This window comes from Salmo salar, chromosome 07, assembly GCF_965601325.2.
Source record: "Salmo salar chromosome 07, fSalSal1, whole genome shotgun sequence".
Lineage (NCBI taxonomy): Eukaryota > Metazoa > Chordata > Actinopteri > Salmoniformes > Salmonidae > Salmo > Salmo salar.
In genome coordinates this window covers 59,729,917-59,752,500 of record NC_138297.1, presented here as the reverse complement: position 1 = coordinate 59,752,500, position 22,584 = coordinate 59,729,917, and the positions used below count along the sequence as shown (strand labels likewise).

Genomic DNA, 22,584 nt, shown 5'->3' with positions numbered 1-22,584 from the left:
TGGGTTTGCGTGTGTAGGGGAGAAGTGGGTGTGTGAGTAGTGTGTGTGTGTGTCTATATGATTGGGTTTGCGTGTGTGGGGGAGAAGTGGGTGTGTGAGTAGTGTGTGTGTGTCTATATGATTGGGTTTGCGTGTGTAGGGGAGAAGTGGGTGTGTGAGTAGTGTGTGTGTTGGAAGGATGATGTGCGCCAGAGCTAACCGCTAACAATAGCCTGGAGAATTTCATCATTCTCTCGCTTATCAGGCATAAATATTCATGTGGACACCACAACAACTAAACCACCAGAGAGTGAGAGAGAGAGAGAGAGAGAGAGAGAGAGAGAGAGAGAGAGAGAGAAAGAGAGCGAGAGAGAGCGAGAGAGAGAGAGAGAGAGAGAGAGAGAGAGAGAGAGCGAGAGAGAGCGAGAGAGAGAGAGAGAGAGAGAGAGAGAGAGAGAGAGAGAGAGAGGAGAGAGAGAGAGAGAGAGAGAGAGAGAGAGAGAGAGAGAGAGAGAGAGAGGAGAGAGAGAGAGAGAGAGAGGGGAGAGAGAGAGAGAGAGGGGAGAGAGAGAGAGAGAGAGAGAGAGGGGAGAGAGAGAGAGAGGGAGAGAGAGAGAGAGAGAGAGAGAGAGAGAGAGAGAGAGAGGGGAGAGAGAGAGAGAGAGAGAACAATGTGAGACAGAGACAGAGAGAGAGGAGGGGAGGGGTTTCTCTCAGTGAACGCACTCCATCCACCTCACATTTTGTTTCCATCTTAGACAAGTATCTTAAAAATACCCCGAAACAAGGTAAATACTGGGACACAAGCGGTAGTGGCTCTTCAAAATAAAAAGAAGTATTGACATGCCTTAGACATGCTACCAGACTGGATGTAGAGCCCTGAGGGACTGTAGTACAGAGTTGTCTTAGACATGCTACCAGACTGGATGTAGAGCCCTGAGGGACTGTAGTACAGAGTTGTCTTAGACATGCTACCAGACTGGATGTAGAGCCCTGAGGGACTGTAGTACAGAGTTGTCTTAGACAGGCTACCAGACTGGATGTAGAGCCCTGAGGGACTGTAGTACAGAGTTGTCTTAGACAGGCTACCAGACTGGATGTAGAGCCCTGAGGGACTGTAGTACAGAGTTGTCTTAGACAGGCTACCAGACTGGATGTAGAGCCCTGAGGGACTGTAGTACAGAGTTGTCTTAGACATGCTACCAGACTGGATGTAGAGCCCTGAGGGACTGTAGTACAGAGTTGTCTTAGACATGCTACCAGACTGGATGTAGAGCCCTGAGAGACTGTAGTACAGAGTTGTCTTAGACATGCTACCAGACTGGATGTAGAGCCCTGAGGGACTGTAGTACAGAGTTGTCTTAGACATGCTACCAGACTGGATGTAGAGCCCTGAGGGACTGTAGTACAGAGTTGTCTTAGACATGCTACCAGACTGGATGTAGAGCCCTGAGAGACTGTAGTACAGAGTTGTCTTAGACATGCTACCAGACTGGATGTAGAGCCTTGAGGGACTGTAGTACAGAGTTGTCTTAGACAGGCTACCAGACTGGATGTAGAGCCCTGAGGGACTGTAGTACAGAGTTGTCTTAGACATGCTACCAGACTGGATGTAGAGCCCTGAGAGACTGTAGTACAGAGTTGTCTTAGACATGCTACCAGACTGGATGTAGAGCCCTGAGGGACTGTAGTACAGAGTTGTCTTAGACATGCTACCAGACTGGATGTAGAGCCCTGAGAGACTGTAGTACAGAGTTGTCTTAGACATGCTACCAGACTGGATGTAGAGCCCTGAGGGACTGTAGGTCAGAGTTGTCTTAGACATGCTACCAGACTGGATGTAGAGCCCTGAGAGACTGTAGTACAGAGTTGTCTTAGACATGCTACCAGACTGGATGTAGAGCCCTGAGGGACTGTAGTACAGAGTTGTCTTAGACATGCTACCAGACTGGATGTAGAGCCCTGAGGGACTGTAGTACAGAGTTGTCTTAGACATGCTACCAGACTGGATGTAGAGCCCTGAGGGACTGTAGTACAGAGTTGTGTACAGAACATATCATGAATGTTTAATAAACGTCCCAAAAGAATGTTTCAGAGAAAGCTGCACAGCTGCCATGTTGTACTCACAATGGGATATAGGTATACTCTCTGTTCAGCTGCTGAGTTGTACTCACAGTGTGATATAGGTATACTCTCTGTTCAGCTGCCGTGTTGTACTCACAGTGTGATATAGGTATACTCTCTGATCAGCTGCCGTGTTGTACTCACAGTGGGATATAGGTATACTCTCTGTTCAGCTGCTGAGTTGTACTCACAGTGTGATATAGGTATACTCTCTGTTCAGCTGCCGTGTTGTACTCACAGTGTGATATAGGTATACTCTCTGATCAGCTGCCGTGTTGTACTCACAGTGGGATATAGGTATACTCTCTGATCAGCTGCCGTGTTGTACTCACAGTGGGATATAGGTATACTCTCTGATCAGCTGCCGTGTTGTACTCACAGTGGGATATAGGTATACTCTCTGATCAGCTGCCGTGTTGTACTCACAGTGGGATATAGGTATACTCTCTGTTCAGCTGCCGTGTTGTACTCACAGTGTGATATAGGTATACTCTCTGTTCAGCTGCCGTGTTGTACTCACAGTGTGATATAGGTATACTCTCTGTTCAGCTGCCGTGTTGTACTGACAGTGTGATATAGGTATACTCTCTGTTCAGCTGCCGTGTTGTACTCACAGTGTTATATAGGTATACTCTCTGATCAGCTGCCGTGTTGTACTCACAGTGGGATATAGGTATACTCTCTGATCAGCTGCCGTGTTGTACTCACAGTGTGATATAGGTATACTCTCTGTTCAGCTGCCGTGTTGTACTCACAGTGGGATATAGTTATACTCTCTGTTCAGCTGCCGTGTTGTACTCACAGTGGGATATTAGTATAATCTCTGATCAGGTATGTTTGGGACAAGGGTGAGTGTTTGGGAGGGGGGTGAGTGTCTGGGATGGGGGTGAGTGTTTGGGAGGGGGGTGAGTGTTTGGGAGGGGGTGAGTGTGGTTGGGGGATTAGTGTGTGTGTGTGTGTGTGTGTGTGTGTGTGTGTGTGTGTGTGTGTGTGTGTGTGTGTGTGTGTGTGTGTGTGTGTGTGTGTGTGTGTGTGTGTGTGTGTGTGTGTGTGTGTGTGGTGTTCACTAAAACTCGGTTCCCTAAATAGCATGTACATCTACTGTTGATTGCCCCAGTGGGCCCTTCCCTCCCCTGATGTTTAGTCTAAACACATTCTCTAAGTGGAACACAGTCTTTAACTAGACTAACGGGGTAATTAACTAAAGGCAATATGTTACTACAGAGACTCTTACTATTAGCTCAAAAACACATTGTATGTTGGTTTATTTTTGGCTTGGGGTCAAATGGATTGACAAGCGCCCCATAATGACAGGTATGTGTTATTGAGTCCTAAATACCAGACTACAGTTGAAGTCGGAAGTTTACATACACCTTAGCCAAAGACATTTAAATTCAGTTTTTCACAATTCCTGACATTTAATCCTAGTAAAAATCCCCTGTCTTAGGTCAGTTAGGATCACCACTTTATTTAAGAATGTGAAATGTCGGAACAATAGTAGAGCGAATGATTAATTTCAGCTTTTATTTCTTTCATCACTTTCCCAGTGGGTCAGAAGTTTACATACACTCAATTAGTATTTGGTAGCATTGCCATTAAATAGTTTAACTTGGGTCAAACATTTTGGGTAGCCTTCCACAAGCTTCCCACAATAAGTTGGGTGAATTTTGGCCCATTACCCCTGACAGAGCTGGTGTAACTGAGTCAGGTTTGTAGGCCTCCTTCCTTTCACACGCTTTTTCAGTTCTGCCCACAAAATGTTCTGTAGGATTGAGGTCATGGCTTTGTGATGGCCACTCCAATACCTTGACTTTGTTGACATTAAGCCATTTTGCCACAACTTTGGAAGTATGCTAGGGGTCATTGTCCATTTGGAAGACCCATTTGCGACCAAGCTTTAACTTCTTGACTGATGTCTTGAGTTGATGTATCAATATATCTACATAAATGTCCCTCCTCGTGATGCCATCTATTTTGTGAAGTGCACCAGTCTCTCCTGCAGCAAAGCACCCCCACAACATGATGCTGCCACCCCCGTGCTTCAAAGTTGGGATGGTGTTCTTCGGCTTGCAAGCCTCCCTCTTTTTCTTCCAAACATTACGATGGTCATTATGGCCAAACAGAGTTATATTTATTTCATCAGACCAGAGGACATTTCTCCAAAAAGTACAATCTTTGTCCCCATGTGCAGTTGCAAACTGTAGTCTGTCTTTTTTATGGCAGTTTTGGAGCAGGGGCTTCTTCCTTGCTGAGCAGCCTTTCAGGTTATGTCGATATGGGACTCGTTTTACTGTGGATTTAGATACTTTGTACCTGTTTCCTCCAGCATCTTCACAAGGTCCTTTGCTGTTGGTCTGGGATTGATTTGCACTTTTCGCACCAAACTACGTTCATCTCTAGGAGACAGAGCGTGTCTCCTTCCTGAGTGGTATGACGGCTGCGTGGTCCCATGGTGTTTATACTTACGTACTATTGTTTGTACAGATGAACGTGGTATCTTCATGCGTTTGGAAATTGCTCCCAAGGATGAACCAGACTTGTGGAGGTCTACAATTTTTTTCTGAGTCTTGGCTGATTTCTTTTGATTTTCCCATGATGTCAAGCAAAGAGGCGCTGAGTTTGAAGGTAGGCCTTGAAATATACTGCTCAAAAAAATAAAGGGAACACTTAAACAACACATCCTAGATCTGAATGAAAGAAATAATCTTATTAAATACTTTTTTCTTTACATAGTTGAATGTGCTGACAACAAAATCACACAAAAATAATCAATGGAAATCCAATTTATCAACCCATGGAGGTCTGGATTTGGAGTCACACTCAAAATTAAAGTGGAAAACCACACTACAGGCTGATCCAACTTTGATGTAATGTCCTTAAAACAAGTCAAAATGAGGCTCAGTAGTGTGTGTGGCCTCCACGTGCCTGTATGACCTGGGCATGCTCCTGATGAGGTGGCGGATGGTCTCCTGAGGGATCTCCTCCCAGACCTGGACTAAAGCATCCGCCAACTCCTGGACAGTCTGTGGTGCAACGTGGCGTTGGTGGATGGAGCGAGACATGATGTCCCAGATGTGCTCAATTGGATTCAGGTCTGGGGAACGGGCGGGCCAGTCCATAGCATCAATGCCTTCCTCTTGCAGGAACTGCTGACACACTCCAGCCACAGCCCAGGGCCAACCGCACCAGCATATGGTCTCACAAGGGGTCTGAGGATCTCATCTCGGTACCTAATGGCAGTCAGGCTACCTCTGGCGAGCACATGGAGGGCTGTGTGGCCCCCCAAAGAAATGCCACCCCACACCATGACTGACCCACCGCCAAACCGGTCATGCTGGAGGATGTTGCAGGCAGCAGAACGTTCTCCACGGCGTTTCCACCAAGATTGGCGAATTTGCCAATCTTGGTGTTCTCTGACAAATGCCAAACGTCCTGCACGGTGTTGGGCTGTAAGCACAACCCCCGCCTGTGGACGTCGGGCCCTCATACCACCCTCATAGGGTCTGTTTCTGACCGTTTGAGCAGACACATGCACATTTGTGGCCTGCTGGAGGTCATTTTGCAGGGCTCTGGCAGTGCTCCTCCTGCTCCTTCTTGCACAAAGGCGGAGGTAGCGGTCCTGCTGCTGGGTTGTTGCCCTCCTACGGCCTCCTCCACGTCTCCTGATGTACTGGCCTGTCTCCTGGTAGCGCCTCCATGCTCTGGACGCTACGCTGACAGACACAGCAAACCTTCTTGCCACAGCTCGCATTGATGTGCCATCCTGGATGAGCTGCACTACCTGAGCCACTTGTGTGGGTTGTAGACTCCGTCTCATGCTACCACTAGAGTGAAAGCACCGCCAGCATTCAAAAGTGACCAAAACATCAGCCAGGAAGCATAGGAACTGAGAAGTGGTCTGTGGTCACCACCTGCAGAACCACTCCTTTATTGGGGGTGTCTTGCTTATTGCCTATAATTTCCACCTGTTGTCTATTCCATTTGCACAACAGCATGTGAAATTTATTGTCAATCAGTGTTGCTTCCTAAGTGGACAGTTTGATTTCACAGAAGTGTGATTGACTTGGAGTTACATTGTGTTGTTTAAGTGTTTTTGAGCAGTGTACATTACTTTTGTCATGCACAAAGTAGATGTACTAATCGACTTGCAAAAATTATAGTTTGTTAACAAGATATTTGTGGAATGGTTGAAAAACGAGTTTTAATGACTCCAACCTAAGTGTATGTAAACTTCCGACTTCAGAAAGAGAGAGAGAGAGAGAGAGAGAGAGAGAGAGAGAGAGAGAGAGAGAGAGAGAGAGAGAGAGAGAGAGAGAGAGAGAGAGAGACCTCCTCAGTGCAGAGCAGGCTCAGCAAACTGGAGGGGAGGTGGTCCTGCTCAGGGAGAGTGTGAGCAAACAGCAACCAGACAGCAACACAGCTGAAAGCAGTTAGATCACCACTCTATGACCTGCCCTCACACAGCAGAGGAGCCCAGCTCAACCAGCCAGGCTTCCCCAGCCCTGCCTGCTGCAGCCCTCCTCCCCAGCCCACAGACCAGTCTCCCACTGACAGCGGCACCGGCACAGACCAGCCACACCCCAACTCCAACACCCACCAGCCCCCCCTCTGCCCCCTCCAGTCCAGAAGAAACACTGGCTGACATCGTCCTGTTGATGGACTCAAATGGGACGTTTTTTCAGGAGAAGAAACTTTTCCCTCGACACAAAACGAGAAAGGTGTGGTGCCCAATAATGCAGAGTGCCATGGAGCTGCTTGATAAGGCCCATCTCGGGTCGCCAAGCCACATAATCATACACACCGGAAGCAACGACCTGTGTGCTCAGCAGGAGAGGGTGAAGACTTCACTACGGGGAGTGATTGAGAAGGCCTCCGCAATCTTCCCCAACACAAGAATCGTGGTCAACCCTACAGAGGAAGGACTTCCACCCTGCCACAAGCCAAAGAATAAACGCCAGCCTCTCCCGGGACTGTGCCCTGCGACCCAATGTACACCTGGCCCACCATCCCACCCTGGATCTGGACTGTCTCTATGACCATGTTCACCTGTACAGGGAGACAGTCCCCATCCATGCCAAGACTCTCAAGGACGTCGCTTTAAACCGTAGCCCGACCTCTCCACCCAGGAACAGCGGAGCAATCTCCACCCCGCCGAGATCACCGAGACAACACCCCGGACCAGCACCCTGGACCCCCCAGCCACAACCACAGCACCACCAACCTCAATGCCCACCACAGCCAGCGCAGCACAGACCACCCCAGCCCAGCTTCAGAGCCACCCAGACGAGGCCTCCCACCCCGCTGCCCCCCACCGCAGACCCACACTTGGAGGAGCCACAGCCCAGCAGGCAGAGCTACGCACAGGCTGTGAGAGGAACAACTGGCCCAGCCCCCACCAACCAAATGAGTGACATTAAACAAATGCTGAGTCTACTATGCTCACATGTGATAGGCCGAGGGTTATGGTAAGATGAGCACAAGAACTCCACCCTCCTCACACTACATCCACCCAAGTGGCATGACACAAATGCTATCTTAAATGATAAACAAATCACATTTGCATAATAAGAGTTTACTTTAATTGAAAAAAAACTATTTTAATAGTTCTTGTTGGATTGTGAGTGTTTGTCTAATTTTGAAGGTAAAGGGGAAAAAAAGTTCTGAAATCTTTTTACGTTGCATGTTGGAATTTACAAGGATTGAAGTCCTCTGCTTTTGGGCTAAAGAGCAGAAACCAGACTTCCTGAAAGAAATTGATGATGTTGATATTGTAGTAGTACAGGAAACATGGTGCAGAGGTGACGTTTCCACTGGCTGTCCACTAGGTTATAGGGAGATAATCCTACCATCCACTAAATTAAAAGGAATCACACAGGGCAGAGACTCAGGACAGGACAGAGACTCAGGACAGGGCAGAGACTCAGGACAGGGCAGAGACTCAGGACAGGGCAGAGACTCAGGACAGGGCAGAGACTCAGGACAGGGCAGAGACTCAGGACAGGGCAGAGACTCAGGACAGGGCAGAGACTCAGGACAGGGCAGAGACTCAGGACAGGGCAGAGACTCAGGGGGAATGTTAATATGGTATAAATCTGAACTAATTCATTCAATCAAATTGATCAAAACAGGAGAATTCTTTATCTGGTTAAAAATCAACAAGGAGGCTATCTTGACAGATAAAAACGTCTTCCTCTGTGCCACATACATTCCCCCCTCAGAGTCACCCTACTTCAATGAAGAGAGTTTCTCCATTCTAGAGGGGGAAATTAGTCACATTCAGGCCCAAGGCAACATACTGGTCTGTGGAGACCTGAATGCTAGAACAGCAGAAGAACCAGACACTATTAACAGTCATTGGTAAAAACACCTACCAGGAAGCAACAACCTTTCCCTCCCCACATACCCCCACAGAAACAACTAGGACAAAGTGAAAAACAAAAATGGAGAACAGCTCATGAAGCTCTGTGGAACACTGGGTCTGTACATAGTCAATGGTAGGCTGAGAGGGGACTCTTTTGGTAGGTACACCTACAGCTCATCCCTTGGCAGCAGCACTGTAGACTACTTCCTCACTGACCTAAACCCAGAGTCTCTCAGAGCGTTCACAGTCAGCCCACTAACACCTCTCTCAGACCACAGTAAAATCACAGCGTATCTGAGAAGAGCGGAACCCAACCATGAAGCATCACGGCCCAATAAATGACATGGTACTAAACAGAGCTATAGATGGAGTGCGAACAGTACAGACATCTACCCACAAGCAATTAGTAGCCAAAAAATACAATCTCTCCTGGACAACTTTTTAGCCTTAACATTCTTCTACAGCAACGAAGGTGTAAATTTGGCCGTTTGGAACATAAACTTTATATTTGACAAATTAGCCTCCTTGGCTAATCTAAAGAAGCATAAGAGCAAACCAGAAATAACAGAAAATGAAAAATAGTTTGATAATGATTGCAAAAATCTAAGAAAGTCATTGAGAAATATATCTAATCAAAAACACAGAGAACCAGACAACAAAAATATACGCCTTCAATACGGGGAAACACTGAAGCAATACAAACACACCCTAAGAACAAAAAAGAACAGCACATTAGAAAACAGCTGGACGTAATTGAGGAATCCATAGAATCAAACCACTTCTGGGAGAATTGGAAAGATTAAACAAACCTCATCAGGAGGAATTGGCTCTCCAAAATGGGGATATGTGAGAAATCACTTTGCAAACCTCTACAGCAATATAACAAAGAGCCCAGAACAAAAAGATATACAAGAGAAATTACAAATCCTTGAATCAGCAGTCGAAGACTATCAGAATCCTGTGGATACCCCAATTACAGAAGAAGAATTATTGGAAAACATACGCACTCTCCAACCCAAAAAGGCCTGTGGTGCTGATGGTATTTTAAATGAAATGATCAAATATACAGACCACAAATTCAAATTGGCTATACTCAAACTCTTCAACATTATCCTCACTGCAGGTATTTTCCCCGATATTTGGAACCAGGGACTGATCACACCAATCTATAAAAAATGGAGACAAATTTGACCCAAATAATTACAGAGGAATTTGCGTTAACAGCAACTTGGGGAAAATACTGCGTGCGTGCGTGTGTGTGCGTGCGTATGTGTGCGTGTGTGTGTATGTGTGTGTGTGCGTGTGTGTTCGCACACGCACACACAGTGTGTGTGGAGTGTGTGTGTGGAGTGTGTGTGTGGAGTGTGTGTGGGGGCCAGGCAGGTTGGTGAAAACACAGTAATTGTCTTTGACCCACTGTGATGTGAGCTAAGATGAAGACTTCTAGTAGAAGCCCCTTGGTCTTTCCCTCCTACAGTCAGACTATTAACAGTGTAGTGAGCAATAGGAAGTGTCCCAAATGGCACCGTATTCCAAATGGGCCTTGGTCAAAAGTAGTGCACTATACAGGGAATAGGGTGCCATTTGGGACGGCAGAGAGACTGGGCTGAATATTACGTATGAGAGTGCAAGGTAGGGTCAGTGTTTCTGTTTGACATCACGCTACTGATGAGACAGATGAACTGTGTTTAGACTAACATAGTAATGCTGTGTGTGTGTGTGTGCGTGCGTGTGTATTAATCTGTGCTTGCATCTAATGGATGGATATCACTCTATTTATCCTCTTTTCTCTCAAACATTCACCATCTCTTTTCTTTTTCACTTTTATACACTCTCTCCACCTGCTTGTATAAACAACGGCCCTCTCTCTCCACCTCTCCATAACCCACCAGACCCAGGCAGCAGGAATCACACAGGGATCCAGCCCCACTGTGAACAGACAGGGTGTTAACCACTAGTAAATGGTAAACAGCCCCACTGTGAACAGACAGGGTGTTAACCACTAGTAAATGGTAAACAGCCCCACTGTGAACAGACAGGGTGTTAACCACTAGTAAATGGTAAACAGCCCCACTGTGAACAGACAGGGTGTTAACCACTAGTAAATGGTAAACAGCCCCACTGTGAACAGACAGGGTGTTAACCACTAGTAAATGGTAAACAGCCCCACTGTGAACAGACAGGGTGTTAACCACTAGTAAATGGTAAACAGCCCCACTGTGAACAGACAGGGTGTTAACCACTAGTAAATGGTAAACAGCCCCACTGTGAACAGACAGGGTGTTAACCACTAGTAAATGGTAAACAGCCCCACTGTGAACAGACAGGGTGTTAACCACTAGTAAATGGTAAACAGCCCCACTGTGAACAGACAGGGTGTTAACCACTAGTAAATGGTAAACAGCCCCACTGTGAACAGACAGGGTGTTAACCACTAGTAAATGGTAAACAGCCCCACTGTGAACAGACAGGGTGTTAACCACTAGTAAATGGTAAACAGCCCCACTGTGAACAGACAGGGTGTTAACCACTAGTAAATGGTAAACAGCCCCACTGTGAACAGACAGGGTGTTAACCACTAGTAAATGGTAAACAGCCCCACTGTGAACAGACAGGGTGTTAACCACTAGTAAATGGTAAACAGCCCCACTGTGAACAGACAGGGTGTTAACCACTAGTAAATGGTAAACAGCCCCACTGTGAACAGACAGGGTGTTAACCACTAGTAAATGGTAAACAGCCCCACTGTGAACAGACAGGGTGTTAACCACTAGTAAATGGTAAACAGCCCCACTGTGAACAGACAGGGTGTTAACCACTAGTAAATGGTAAACAGCCCCACTGTGAACAGACAGGGTGTTAACCACTAGTAAATGGTAAACAGCCCCACTGTGAACAGACAGGGTGTTAACCACTAGTAAATGGTAAACAGCCCCACTGTGAACAGGAAAGAGAAAATGGGGGTGATTATGATGTCAGGGTGTGTGTGTGGAGGGTGGGGGGTCACGTGACTTACCTGTGTCTCTGACATGGCATATAGGAAGTGGTGGTCGGGGGAGAAGGCCATGTCCCGTTGAATTGGCCCTCGCTCCACCGCCTGGATCACCTCGTACTGCAATGCACCGTGGGATGGCCCGTCCACCCTGATCTGGAAGAGGAGAGAAGGAGGGGGGACATGTTTAGGCAGCTGTAGGGGGTGGTGTGTGCGTCTGTCCTAGATGTGTGTGATCAGCCAAAAGCAGAAAGTGGCCTCACCCAGACTTGGAGGAATGACAGGAGGCTCTAGGTCATATCCTCACATCTGCTCTACTATCTCACACACACACAGGGCACGTTCCAACACAACACCTTAAAGCAGCCTCCTGGCTGTCATAACCCACAAACACCCTGTTCTGACACCTGCCCAAAATGCTTCCCAGAGCACACACACACACACACACACACACACACACACACACACACACACACACACACACACACACACACACACACACACACACACACACACACACACACACACACACACACACACACACACACACACACACACACACACACACACACACACACACACACACACACACACACACACACACACACACACACACACACACACACACACACACACACACGCGCGCGCTGTCACACACACACACACGCTGTCACACACACACACACACACTGAGACACATTCACACACACACACACACACACACACACACACACACACACACACACACACACACACACACACTGAGACACATTCACACACACACAAATTAATAAGGGCTTGTGTGAGCGTGTGGGACAGCTGTTTTGTCAGACTTGTCAGAATTCTACAGAAAACACCTGGTTATTATGCCCATGGCACCTTTAATATATCACTTGTTTGTAAAGTTCAGAGGTCATAAACGGAAGTGGAAGATAATTGGCTGAGAGAGGGAGGTGGCACAATACATTCTGGGGGTCAATTCATAACACAACACATTCTGGGAGTCAATTCATAACACAACACATTCTGGGAGTCAGTTCATAACACAACACATTCTGGGGGTCAGTTCATAACACAACACATTCTGGGAGTCAGTTCATAACACAACACATTCTGGGAGTCAGTTCATAACACAACACATTCTGGGAGTCAGTTCATAACACAACACATTCTGGGAGCCAGTTCATAACACAACACATTCTGGGAGTCAGTTCATAACACAACACATTCTGGGAGTCAGTTCATAACACAACACATTCTGGGAGTCAGTTCATAACACAACACATTCTGGGAGTCAGTTCATAACACAACACATTCTGGGAGTCAGTTCATAACACAACACATTCTGGGGTCAGTTCATAACACAACACATTCTGGGGGTAATTTCATAACACAACACATTCTGGGGGTCAATTCATAACACAACACATTCTGGGAGTCAGTTCATAACACAACACATTCTGGGAGTCAGTTCATAACACAACACATTCTGGGAGCCAGTTCATAACACAACACATTCTGGGAGTCAGTTCATAACACAACACATTCTGGGAGTCAGTTCATAACACAACACATTCTGGGAGTCAGTTCATAACACAACACATTCTGGGAGTCAGTTCATAACACAACACATTCTGGGAGTCAGTTCATAACACAACACATTCTGGGGGTAATTTCATAACACAACACATTCTGGGTGGAGCAGACAGGAACATAAGCCATACCGTCTTTATTTCAAAAGTCACTTTAGAGACTGTCTGTAATGTATGTGTCACGAACTCCGCCGAAGTCACTCCTTGTTCGAGCGGCGTTCGGCGGTCGACGTCACCGGTCTTCTAGCCATCGCCAATCTACTTTTCATTTTCCATTTGTTTTGTCTTGTTTTCCCCACACACCTGGTTTACATTGCCCTCATTACTTGTCATGTATTTAACCCTCTGTTCCCCCCATGTCTGTGTGTGTAATTGTTTATTGTCAGGTTGGCACTCTTCCGGCTGGTTTGCGCCGGGTTATATTTTACACCCGTGCTTTTTGACAGCCTGTACTTTGTACTTTGTTGTTTTGTACTTAATACTGCCTCACTTGTTCTGAGGGCATTTGTTTTTGTGACGCGGTTGCGTTCTATTCATATATTGCCTCAGTAAAGTGCCTTGTCCACTCATCTCTGCTCTCCTGGGACCTGACTTCCAATGCACCAGCTACACCCACACCTTGACAGAATTACACACCCACAAGATGGAGTCAGCAGGAGCAGGTGCCCCTGGTATAGGGGTCGAGGAGCGTGTCCGGGAGCACACAGTGATTATTCACCGCCTCGGCGCCGCCATGGACCGCGTCGTCCAGACGATAGACCACTGGGAGAGACAGAGAGTCCCTCCTGCACCCTCCCCAGCACCACTGGGGTCTCCACTACTCACCTCCTCCACACCCGGGTCCAGTGGGATTCGTCTCGCACTTCCCAGGGAATACGACGGGACGGCTGCACTCTGCCAGGGTTTCCTGTTACAGCTGGGCCTTTACCTGGCAACCGTCCACCCGGCTCCTTTGGGCCTTGAGAAGGTGTCCGGCCTCGTCTCATGCCTTTCGGGGAAAGCCCTGGAGTGGGCCAACGCCATGTGGGAGAAGGAGATACGACGTTGGACCATTTCGAGGATTTCACCCACCGCTTCCGGTCAGTCTTCGACCACCCGCCCAAGGGTAGAGCGGCGGGTGAACGTCTCTTTCATCTGAGGCAGGGGACGAGGAGCGCCCAGGAGTTCGCTTTGGACTTTCAGATCCTGGCCGCCAGCGTGGGATGGAACGACAGGGCCCTGATCAACCAGTATCGCTGCAGTTTGCGCGAGGACGTCTGTCGGGAGTTGGCCTGCAGGGACACCACCCTCACCTTCGACCAGCTGGTGGAACTGTCCATTCGGCTGGATAACCTGCTGGCCACCCGCGGACGTCCAGACGGGGTCTGTCGGTTCCATCCCCCAGCACCACCGCTCCGATGCCCATGGAGCTGGGAGGTGCTGTGCTCAGGGAGACCGGAGGAGGTACCGTCTCGTGCACCATCTGTGGCCGCAGAGGTCACACTGCCGGTTGGTTTCGGGTTGGTTCCTCTGGGGGTCGAGGCAGCAGGCAGGGCACTCTGGTGTCAGGAGCGCTTACAACCTGGTGAGTATCCAGGAGGGAGACGAGTGGAAGACGGCTTTCAGTACGACCTCAGGGCATTATGCGTACCTCGCTTTTGGTCACCTGAGGGCTCTGTTTACCTCGGCTCATCCTCAGACGCGTCCACCTCCACTATGAATGCCAAAGAGGGATCCGGATGCTGGCCCATCCGGATCCCTCTTTGGCATTCATAGTGGAGGTGGACGCATCCGAGGCTGGGATAGGAGCCGTGTTCTCCCAGCACTCGGATACGCCACCGAAGCTCCGCCCCTGTGCCTTCTTCTCGGGGAAGCTCAGCCCGGCGGAGCGAAACTATGACGTGGGGGACCGGGAGCTGTTGGCTGTTGTCAAGGCCTTGAAGGCATGGAGGCATTGGCTTGAGGGGGCTAAACACCCTTTTCTCATCTGGACTGACCACCGCAATCTGGAGTACATCCGGGCGGCGAGGAGACTGAACCCTCGCCAGGCAAGGTGGGCCATGTTTTTCACCCGTTTTGTTTCACTCTTTCTTACAGACCAGGTTCCCAGAACGTGAAGGCAGAGGAGCGACCCATGGATCCCACCCCCATACTCCCAGCCTTCTGCCTGGTGGCGCCGGTAGTGTGGGAGCTGGACGCGGACATTGAGCAGGCGCTACGTGCAGAGCCCACTCCCCTCCAGTGTCCCACTGGGCGTCTGTACGTTCCGTCTGCTGTCCGTGACCGGCTGATCTATTGGGCCCACACGTCACCCTCCTCTGGTCATCCAGGAATCGGTCGGACGGTGAACTGTCTGAGTGGGAAGTACTGGTGGCCCACTTTGGCCAAGGACGTGAGGGTTTATGTTTCCTCCTGCTCGGTGTGCGCCCAGTGTAAGGCTCCTAGGCACCTGCCCAGAGGTAAGCTACACCCCTTACCTGTTCCACAACGGCCTTGGTCGCACCTATCGGTGGATTTCCTTACGGATCTTCCTCCCTCACAGGGTAACACCACGATCCTGGTCATTGTGGACTGTTTTTCTAAGTCCTGCCGTCTCGTCCCTCTGCCCGGTCTCCCCATGGCCTTACAGACTGCGGAGGCCTTGTTCACTCACGTCTTCCAGCACTACGGGGTGCCTGAAGACATAGTGTCTGATCGGGGTCCCCAGTTCACGTCGAGGGTCTGGAGGGCGTTCATGGAACCTGCGCCTGACTTCCAATGCACCAGCTACACCCACACCTTGGCAGTATGTTGGGGGGACATATAGTGCCAAAGAACAACTTTGTCACGAAAATCGATTGTTCTTCCCCAAGCAAGGGAAAGTTAATTCCCTGTGCTGCGTTTCCCTCTGAGTCTCTGCTGCTGAGCTTTGGTTTCTATATCGAGAGAGATCTTGTTTCCCAACATAAAGCCTCTTTCAAAACTGATCCAGCTCCAATGCTTTTAGTTTCAAAGCTTCTGAAGAGCCTCTCTCTCTCCCCCTCTCTCCCCCTCTCTCTCTCCCTCTCTCCCTCTCTCTCTCCCCCCCTCTCTCACTCTCTCTCTCTCTCTCTCTCTCTCTCTCTCTCTCTCTCTCCCCCCTCTCTCTCCCTCTCCCCCCTCTCTCTCTCTCTCTCTCTCTCTCCCCCTTTCTCTCTCTCCCTCCTCCCCCTCTCTCTCCCTCTCCCCCTCTCTCTCTCTCTCCCCCCCTCTCTCACTCTCTCTCCCTCTCTCTCTCCCTCTCTCTCTCCCTCCCCCCTCTCTCGCGCTCTCTCTCCCTCTCTCTCGCTCCCCCTCTCTCTCGCTCCCTCTCACTCTCTCCCTCTCTCTCCGCCCCTCTCTCCCCCTCTCTCCCTCTCTCTCTCTCTCTCTCTGTGCTAGAGTCCCTTCCTGCTGCCTGGCTGCCTTTTTGCCTGGTGTCCTTAGTTACTCCTTGGTTACTGTAGATGTGTGAATCTCAAAGGCCCAGAACACTATCAAAGCCTCCCCTTCAACACTTTCACTGGGACCCATTGTGCCGCACGGGGGTCGAAAGAGAGACGGAAAAAAGACCAGAAAATAAAAGAGAGGAATAAAGGGAGACTTCCACACGAGCCGGGCGTCCAGATCCAGCAGGTGGGGTTATCTATCGGCCTGATCGGGTGGGGGGGCGGATTACGTCCCGTCTCCCCCCATCCGTGTATGCTCAGTGGTGTAGTCCATCGCCAGGTGGAGAATATGAGGGCCAGCCGGCCATGCGTGGTGCAGACAAAGACCAGGGAGAGAGAGGGCCATTGGGCCATTGTGGCCAGGAGAATCCCTAGCCACTGGGGAGTAGGAATGGGAAGCTCTGCCTTTATCTCTACCACTGCTAAACAAATGACCCACTGGGGAAGAGGCAGCACGGCTGCTTGCATTACAGAGAGGGAGATGTCTTATGTTTCAGGCCTATTCCATATCCTGTTGAATTGTTCAACATCATTGCTTTGGCAGTACAAGTACTTTTGTCGTGGCGGCAAAGCCTTTTTAACTGTGTTGAATTGAGTCCTGTCTGGGTGAGGAGAGGGCAGAGCAATATCTGATCAGCACCAAAGACCAACGGGCTCCAAGTATTAGAAGAGGATGTTATCTGTTGTAACCCGACCTACTAGCTATCATGACCCCATAATCACCATTACAACAGTTAACAGAATAGCTTTCATATCACCGAAATTCTGTATATATATATTTATATGGCTGGTTATGACAGGGTTGTTATTATGTTATTATCAGTATTCATGTCCTGTTTAAGACACTCAAGATAAATATTTAATTCTCTGACACGTCACCCAACGGTATAATCTACTTCTATTCCGCAGTAATACATTAATATAAAGTGGATTAGGTACTTGGGATCCTAACTGGATTACATGCTAATCTCTGCTATCACATTATTACTGTAGAATGAATGAGATTCCCAGGAAGGCAGTCCCTCTTAATGCCCACTGAATCTGGAGGAGAGAGATTCCCAGGAAGTCAGTCCCTCTTAATGCCCACTGAATCTGGAGGAGAGAGATTCCCAGGAAGTCAGTCCCTCTTAATGCCCACTGAATCTGGAGGAGAGAGATTCCCAGGAAGGCAGTCCCTCTTAATGCCCACTGAATCTGGAGGAGAGAGATTCCCAGGAAGTCAGCCCCTCTTAATGCCCACTGAATCTGGAGGAGAGAGATTCCCAGGAAGGCAGTCCCTCTTAATGCCCACTGAATCTGGAGGAGAGAGATTCCCAGGAAGGCAGTCCCTCTTAATGCCCACTGAATCTGGAGGAGAGAGATTCCCAGGAAGGCAGTCCCTCTTAATGCCCACTGAATCTGGAGGAGAGAGATTCCCAGGAAGTCAGCCCCTCTTAATGCCCACTGAATCTGGAGGAGAGAGATTCCCAGGAAGGCAGCCCCTCTTAATGCCCACTGAATCTGGAGGAGAGAGATTCCCAGGAAGGCAGTCCCTCTTAATGCCCACTGAATCTGGAGGAGAGAGATTCCCAGGAAGGCAGTCCCTCTTAATGCCCACTGAATCTGGAGGAGAGAGATTCCCAGGAAGGCAGTCCCTCTTAATGCCCACTGAATCTGGAGGAGAGAGATTCCCAGGAAGGCAGTCCCTCTTAATGCCCACTGAATCTGGAGGAGAGAGATTCCCAGGAAGTCAGCCCCTCTTAATGCCCACTGAATCTGGAGGAGAGAGATTCCCAGGAAGGCAGCCCCTCTTAATGCCCACTGAATCTGGAGGAGAGAGATTCCCAGGAAGGCAGTCCCTCTTAATGCCCACTGAATCTGGAGGAGAGAGATTCCCAGGAAGGCAGTCCCTCTTAATGCCCACTGAATCTGGAGGAGAGAGATTCCCAGGAAGGCAGTCCCTCTTAATGCCCACTGAATCTGGAGGAGAGAGATTCCCAGGAAGGCAGTCCCTCTTAATGCCCACTGAATCTGCCTGCCTGCCTGCCTGCCTGCCTGCCTGCCTGCCTGCCTGCCTGCCTGCCTGCCTGCCTGCCTGCCTGCCTGCCTGCCTGCCTGCCTGCCTGCCTGCCTGCCTGCTGCCTGTGTGTGTGTGTGTGTGTGTGTGTGTGTGTGTGTGTGTGTGTGTGTGTGTGTGTGTGTGTGTGTGTGTGTGTGTGTGTGTGTGTGTGTGTGTGTGTGTGTGTGTGTGTGTGTGTGTGTAAATTCATTGGGGGGCCCAAAGGGATAGCATTCAGATCATAGATCCTACACTGAGCTATGCTGCTGTAGATCAGTGCCTGTGGAAGCGTCTGTCTGTCTGTCTGTCTGTCTGTCTGTCTGTCTGTCTGTCTGTCTGTCTGTCTGTCTGTCTGTCTGTCTGTCTGTCTGTCTGTCTGTCTGTCTGTCTGTCTGTCTGTCTGTCTGTCTGTCTGTCTGTCTGTCTGTCTGACTGTGACAGAGTGAGAAAGCCCTATACTGCATCAGCGAGAAGCCTGCAGCCCTACACACACACAGCCACATATCATGTCCACCTAGTGGCCACCGGCTGCAACAACAGCACCTTTCAACAGCAGCAGATGAAGCTCCACACTGCTACAATACTGAGATGGTTTTAGAGGACAAACTAAGAGCTGCTCTAACATGTACTTTCTCATCAAAACATTTTCTATTGTGATGAGTTGATCTCAACCTTCAAAAGTCAGATTGTTTCAGCTAAAAAAGTGAAGGATACTGGCACATCAATGGCAGCCACACACCCTCACTGTTGTTTGAATTCCCTTCTTTTATACAATACCTCAACATCTCGTTCATGGGAAATGTTTAGGTGTTGTGAAATGTTTTCTATGCTAGTGAATGAAGCCTTGGCTATTGTGTAGCATCTGTATTCAGCCTTGTCTCTACATGATAGAGAACGACTACGCTCTATCACTGAATGATCTCCATGGGGCTGAGAGAGAGAGAGAGAGAGAGAGAGAGAGAGAGAGAGAGAGGAGAGAGAGAGAGGAGAGAGAGAGAGAGAGGAGAGAGAGAGAGAGAGAGAGAGAGAGAGAGAGAGAGACGAGAGAGAGAGAGAGAGAGAGAGAGAGAGAGAGAGAGAGACAGAGAGACAGAGAGACAGAGAGAGATACCATTGTAACACCAACCCATATTTATGTTAATTTATTTTTCCTTTTGTACTATTTGCACATCATATGACATTTGTAATGTCTTTATTCTTCTGGAACTTTAGTGTAATGTTTATTGTAAATTTGTATATTTTTTTTCACTGTTTATTACCTAGTTCACCTGATTTGGCAATGTTAACATGTTTCCCATGCCAATAAAGCCTTTACATTGAAATTGAATTGAATTGAATTGAGAGAGAGAGGTGGGATAGAGGGAGGGAAGCTATTCCGGTGTGAAAACCATAGGAGCTCTTCAGTTTCCTCACACTGGCAAGGACAAGCCCAGAGCGCATGGAAATTATGGCACTTCCTCTGGCTCCACTCGGCATCCATTTTCACAGGGCCAAAGACAGCCCGTGGATGCTGCAATCAAACAACTCTACTACAAAAGCTAAATACATATGTATTATTATCAATAATTAAAATATTCTATGTACAAATCTTGAAAATAAAAGTGTATTGCAAGAGGTGATTAAAACATCACACTAAGCTTATCCCCTTGTGTATCAAACCCTATCCACTAAACACCTTTCAAAATCCATAGCCAGCTTTAACTTTCTACAGGCGACAATTGCCCTTTAAAAAAATGTGGGCACTCCACCTAGGCCTGTCCATTGATTTTGGATAATCTGTGTGAGCCTCAGAAACTCACAAGACTGCTGCCACTTTACCTCGGGCAGAAAGAGGGACGGCCCTCGTTACAGGTCCCAGAGAGAGAGAGCGAGAGAGGGGGAGAAAGAGAGAGAGGGAGAAGGTGAGAGAGGAGAAAGAGTGAAAAGAAAAAGAAGGAAAGAAAGCGAGAGAAGAACCTTCTGGAAGTCTCAGGGAGACAGGATTCTAAACTCCAGCCAGCCAGCCGTGGCCAGGAGGGAGCAGGAGATAAACACATTTCACAGGAGTGGAGAAAGGACCCAAACAGAACAGAACACAGCCCGAAGACAAAACAATGAAACACATTCCTGTGCCCTTGTGTGTGAACGAAAGGAATCTAGTGAAGACAGAACAGACAGGACGATGGTGCTAGCTAGCTACATCAACTAGGGCGCACTGTATTGAAATACATATAACAAATCTCAATAGACAGCCAATTAAAACAGCAGAACACTATATATGCCATGTGCTCATTATCGACACAGCTATGGAGTAGGAGTGTGGGAGTGTGGGAGTGATTTCCATTGGCATGGGGAGGAGAAGGGTGGCACAGAGTTGCCCATCACACAGAGCTGAGGTCTGTTTGGTATGGCACACCTCGCCCACCACACTAGCAGAGGAAGTTGGACACGGTCAAAGTGTCAACACAGTGCATTGTGGGCCATATAACCAGCAGTGTTGAGTGGGTTGACCAAAGCTCACATCCAATGTCATGTTAGAACAAGCCAAGAGTGAGACATCGTGTAAATCATCAAACATCTCATCACATAAAAGAATCCTGCCTACAGTGAAGTGGCCATTGGAAACAAGGGGGAAAGAATCTGGGAGCATCATCAATGTGGGAGGCCCATCTTTTCATACCACCATTCCAACCGCAGGATATAGGCTCTCCACTGTGTTTAGTGGCATAGAAATATCATTACCATAAAGGGCATTCCCATTCAAGTCAATCAATGACCTTTACGTGCAGAGACAACACTCTGCACCAACATGCCACAGCATTGGAACCCGACTGGTCACGCTCAGCCTCAGGTTACCTTTTGTCAAACGTTCAGCCAACATGGCCCATTCAACACCACAGAATAAGACGAGAGAAGGATGGAGAGAGAGAGAGAGAGAAAGAGAAAGAGATGGAGAGAGAGAAGGAGAGAGAGATGGAGAGAGAGAGGGGGGAGAGAGAGAAAGAGATGGAGAGAGAGAGAGAGAGGAGAGAGAGAGATGGAAAGAGAAAGAGAGAGAGATGGAGAGAGATGGAGAGAGAGAGGGGGAGAGAGAGAGAGAGAGAGAGAGAGAAAGAGAAAGAGTTAGAGATGGAGAGAGAGAAGGAGAGAGACATGGAGAGAGAGAGAGAGAGATGCAGAGAGAGAGAGAGAGGGAGATGAGAGGGGGGGAGAGAGAGAGAGAGAGAGATGAGAGAGATGAAGAGAGAGAGGGGGCGAGAGAGGTAAAGATAAAAAGAAAGAGAGGGAAAACAAAGGAGCATCAGTCTTCTAACGGCAACGTGTTTCAACATGGGTACTTACTCATCAAGACAGGGTTATAATGCTAGCTGTCTCCTTTATTCCATTGGGCAAGTCAGAGATTATATGGCAGGAGAGAGAGAGAGAGAGAGAGAGAGAGAGAGAGAGAGAGAGAGAGAGAGAGAGAGAGAGAGGAGGAGTGTGGGGGCGGGAACCTGGAACCACTCTGTGTCAATCAATGCTAGTCATAAACGCTCCATTCCATATTCACTGTTAGAACATCAATATTGAGCTTCAGGCTGAGTGTCTCTGTGAAGCTGTGTTGGAGGGGCTCGGGGATGAGATGACATTCATCTGTAGCATTAGAAACGATACAGTACAATGGAACAGTGAGTGAGCCGTCAGACTCCTTAACAACCCATCAATGGAGTCTTTGTTGAGGTGTCGCATTACACAACAAGAGGAAGTAAAGCTAGACTTGATGATGTGGTTTTTATAGGCTTTGTTTCCGCCTGTCTGCCTCACCACTGTGCTGGACTTTGTATTCCTCGTTACTATAAAGTTGATGATATTGTGAATTGACAAGAGCGATCTGATAATATTTTATGAATGTAGGCGTTAATATACTGCATATGGGCGTTAATATACTACATATGGGCGTTAATATACTGCATATGAGCGTTAATATACTGCATATGGGCGTTAATATACTGCATATGGGCGTTAATATACTGCATATGGGCGTTAATATACTGCATAAGGGCGTTAATATACTGCATATGGCGTTAATATACTGCATATGGGCGTTAATATAC

At 48.3% G+C, this 22,584-nt stretch overlaps 1 protein-coding gene across 3 annotated transcripts in view; it reads right to left on the bottom strand.

The window, feature by feature from the left end:
• LOC106609762 (plexin-A4) overlaps positions 1 to 22,584 on the bottom strand; it is a 491,160-nt gene that overhangs the window by 215,818 nt on the left and 252,758 nt on the right. For all 3 annotated transcript variants that reach the window (XM_082977797.1, XM_082977795.1, XM_082977796.1), the window contains exon 4: positions 11,481 to 11,612. In XM_082977797.1, the coding sequence (XP_082833923.1) occupies positions 11,481 to 11,612 (132 nt within the window). The remainder of the gene's footprint in view (positions 1 to 11,480; positions 11,613 to 22,584) is intronic.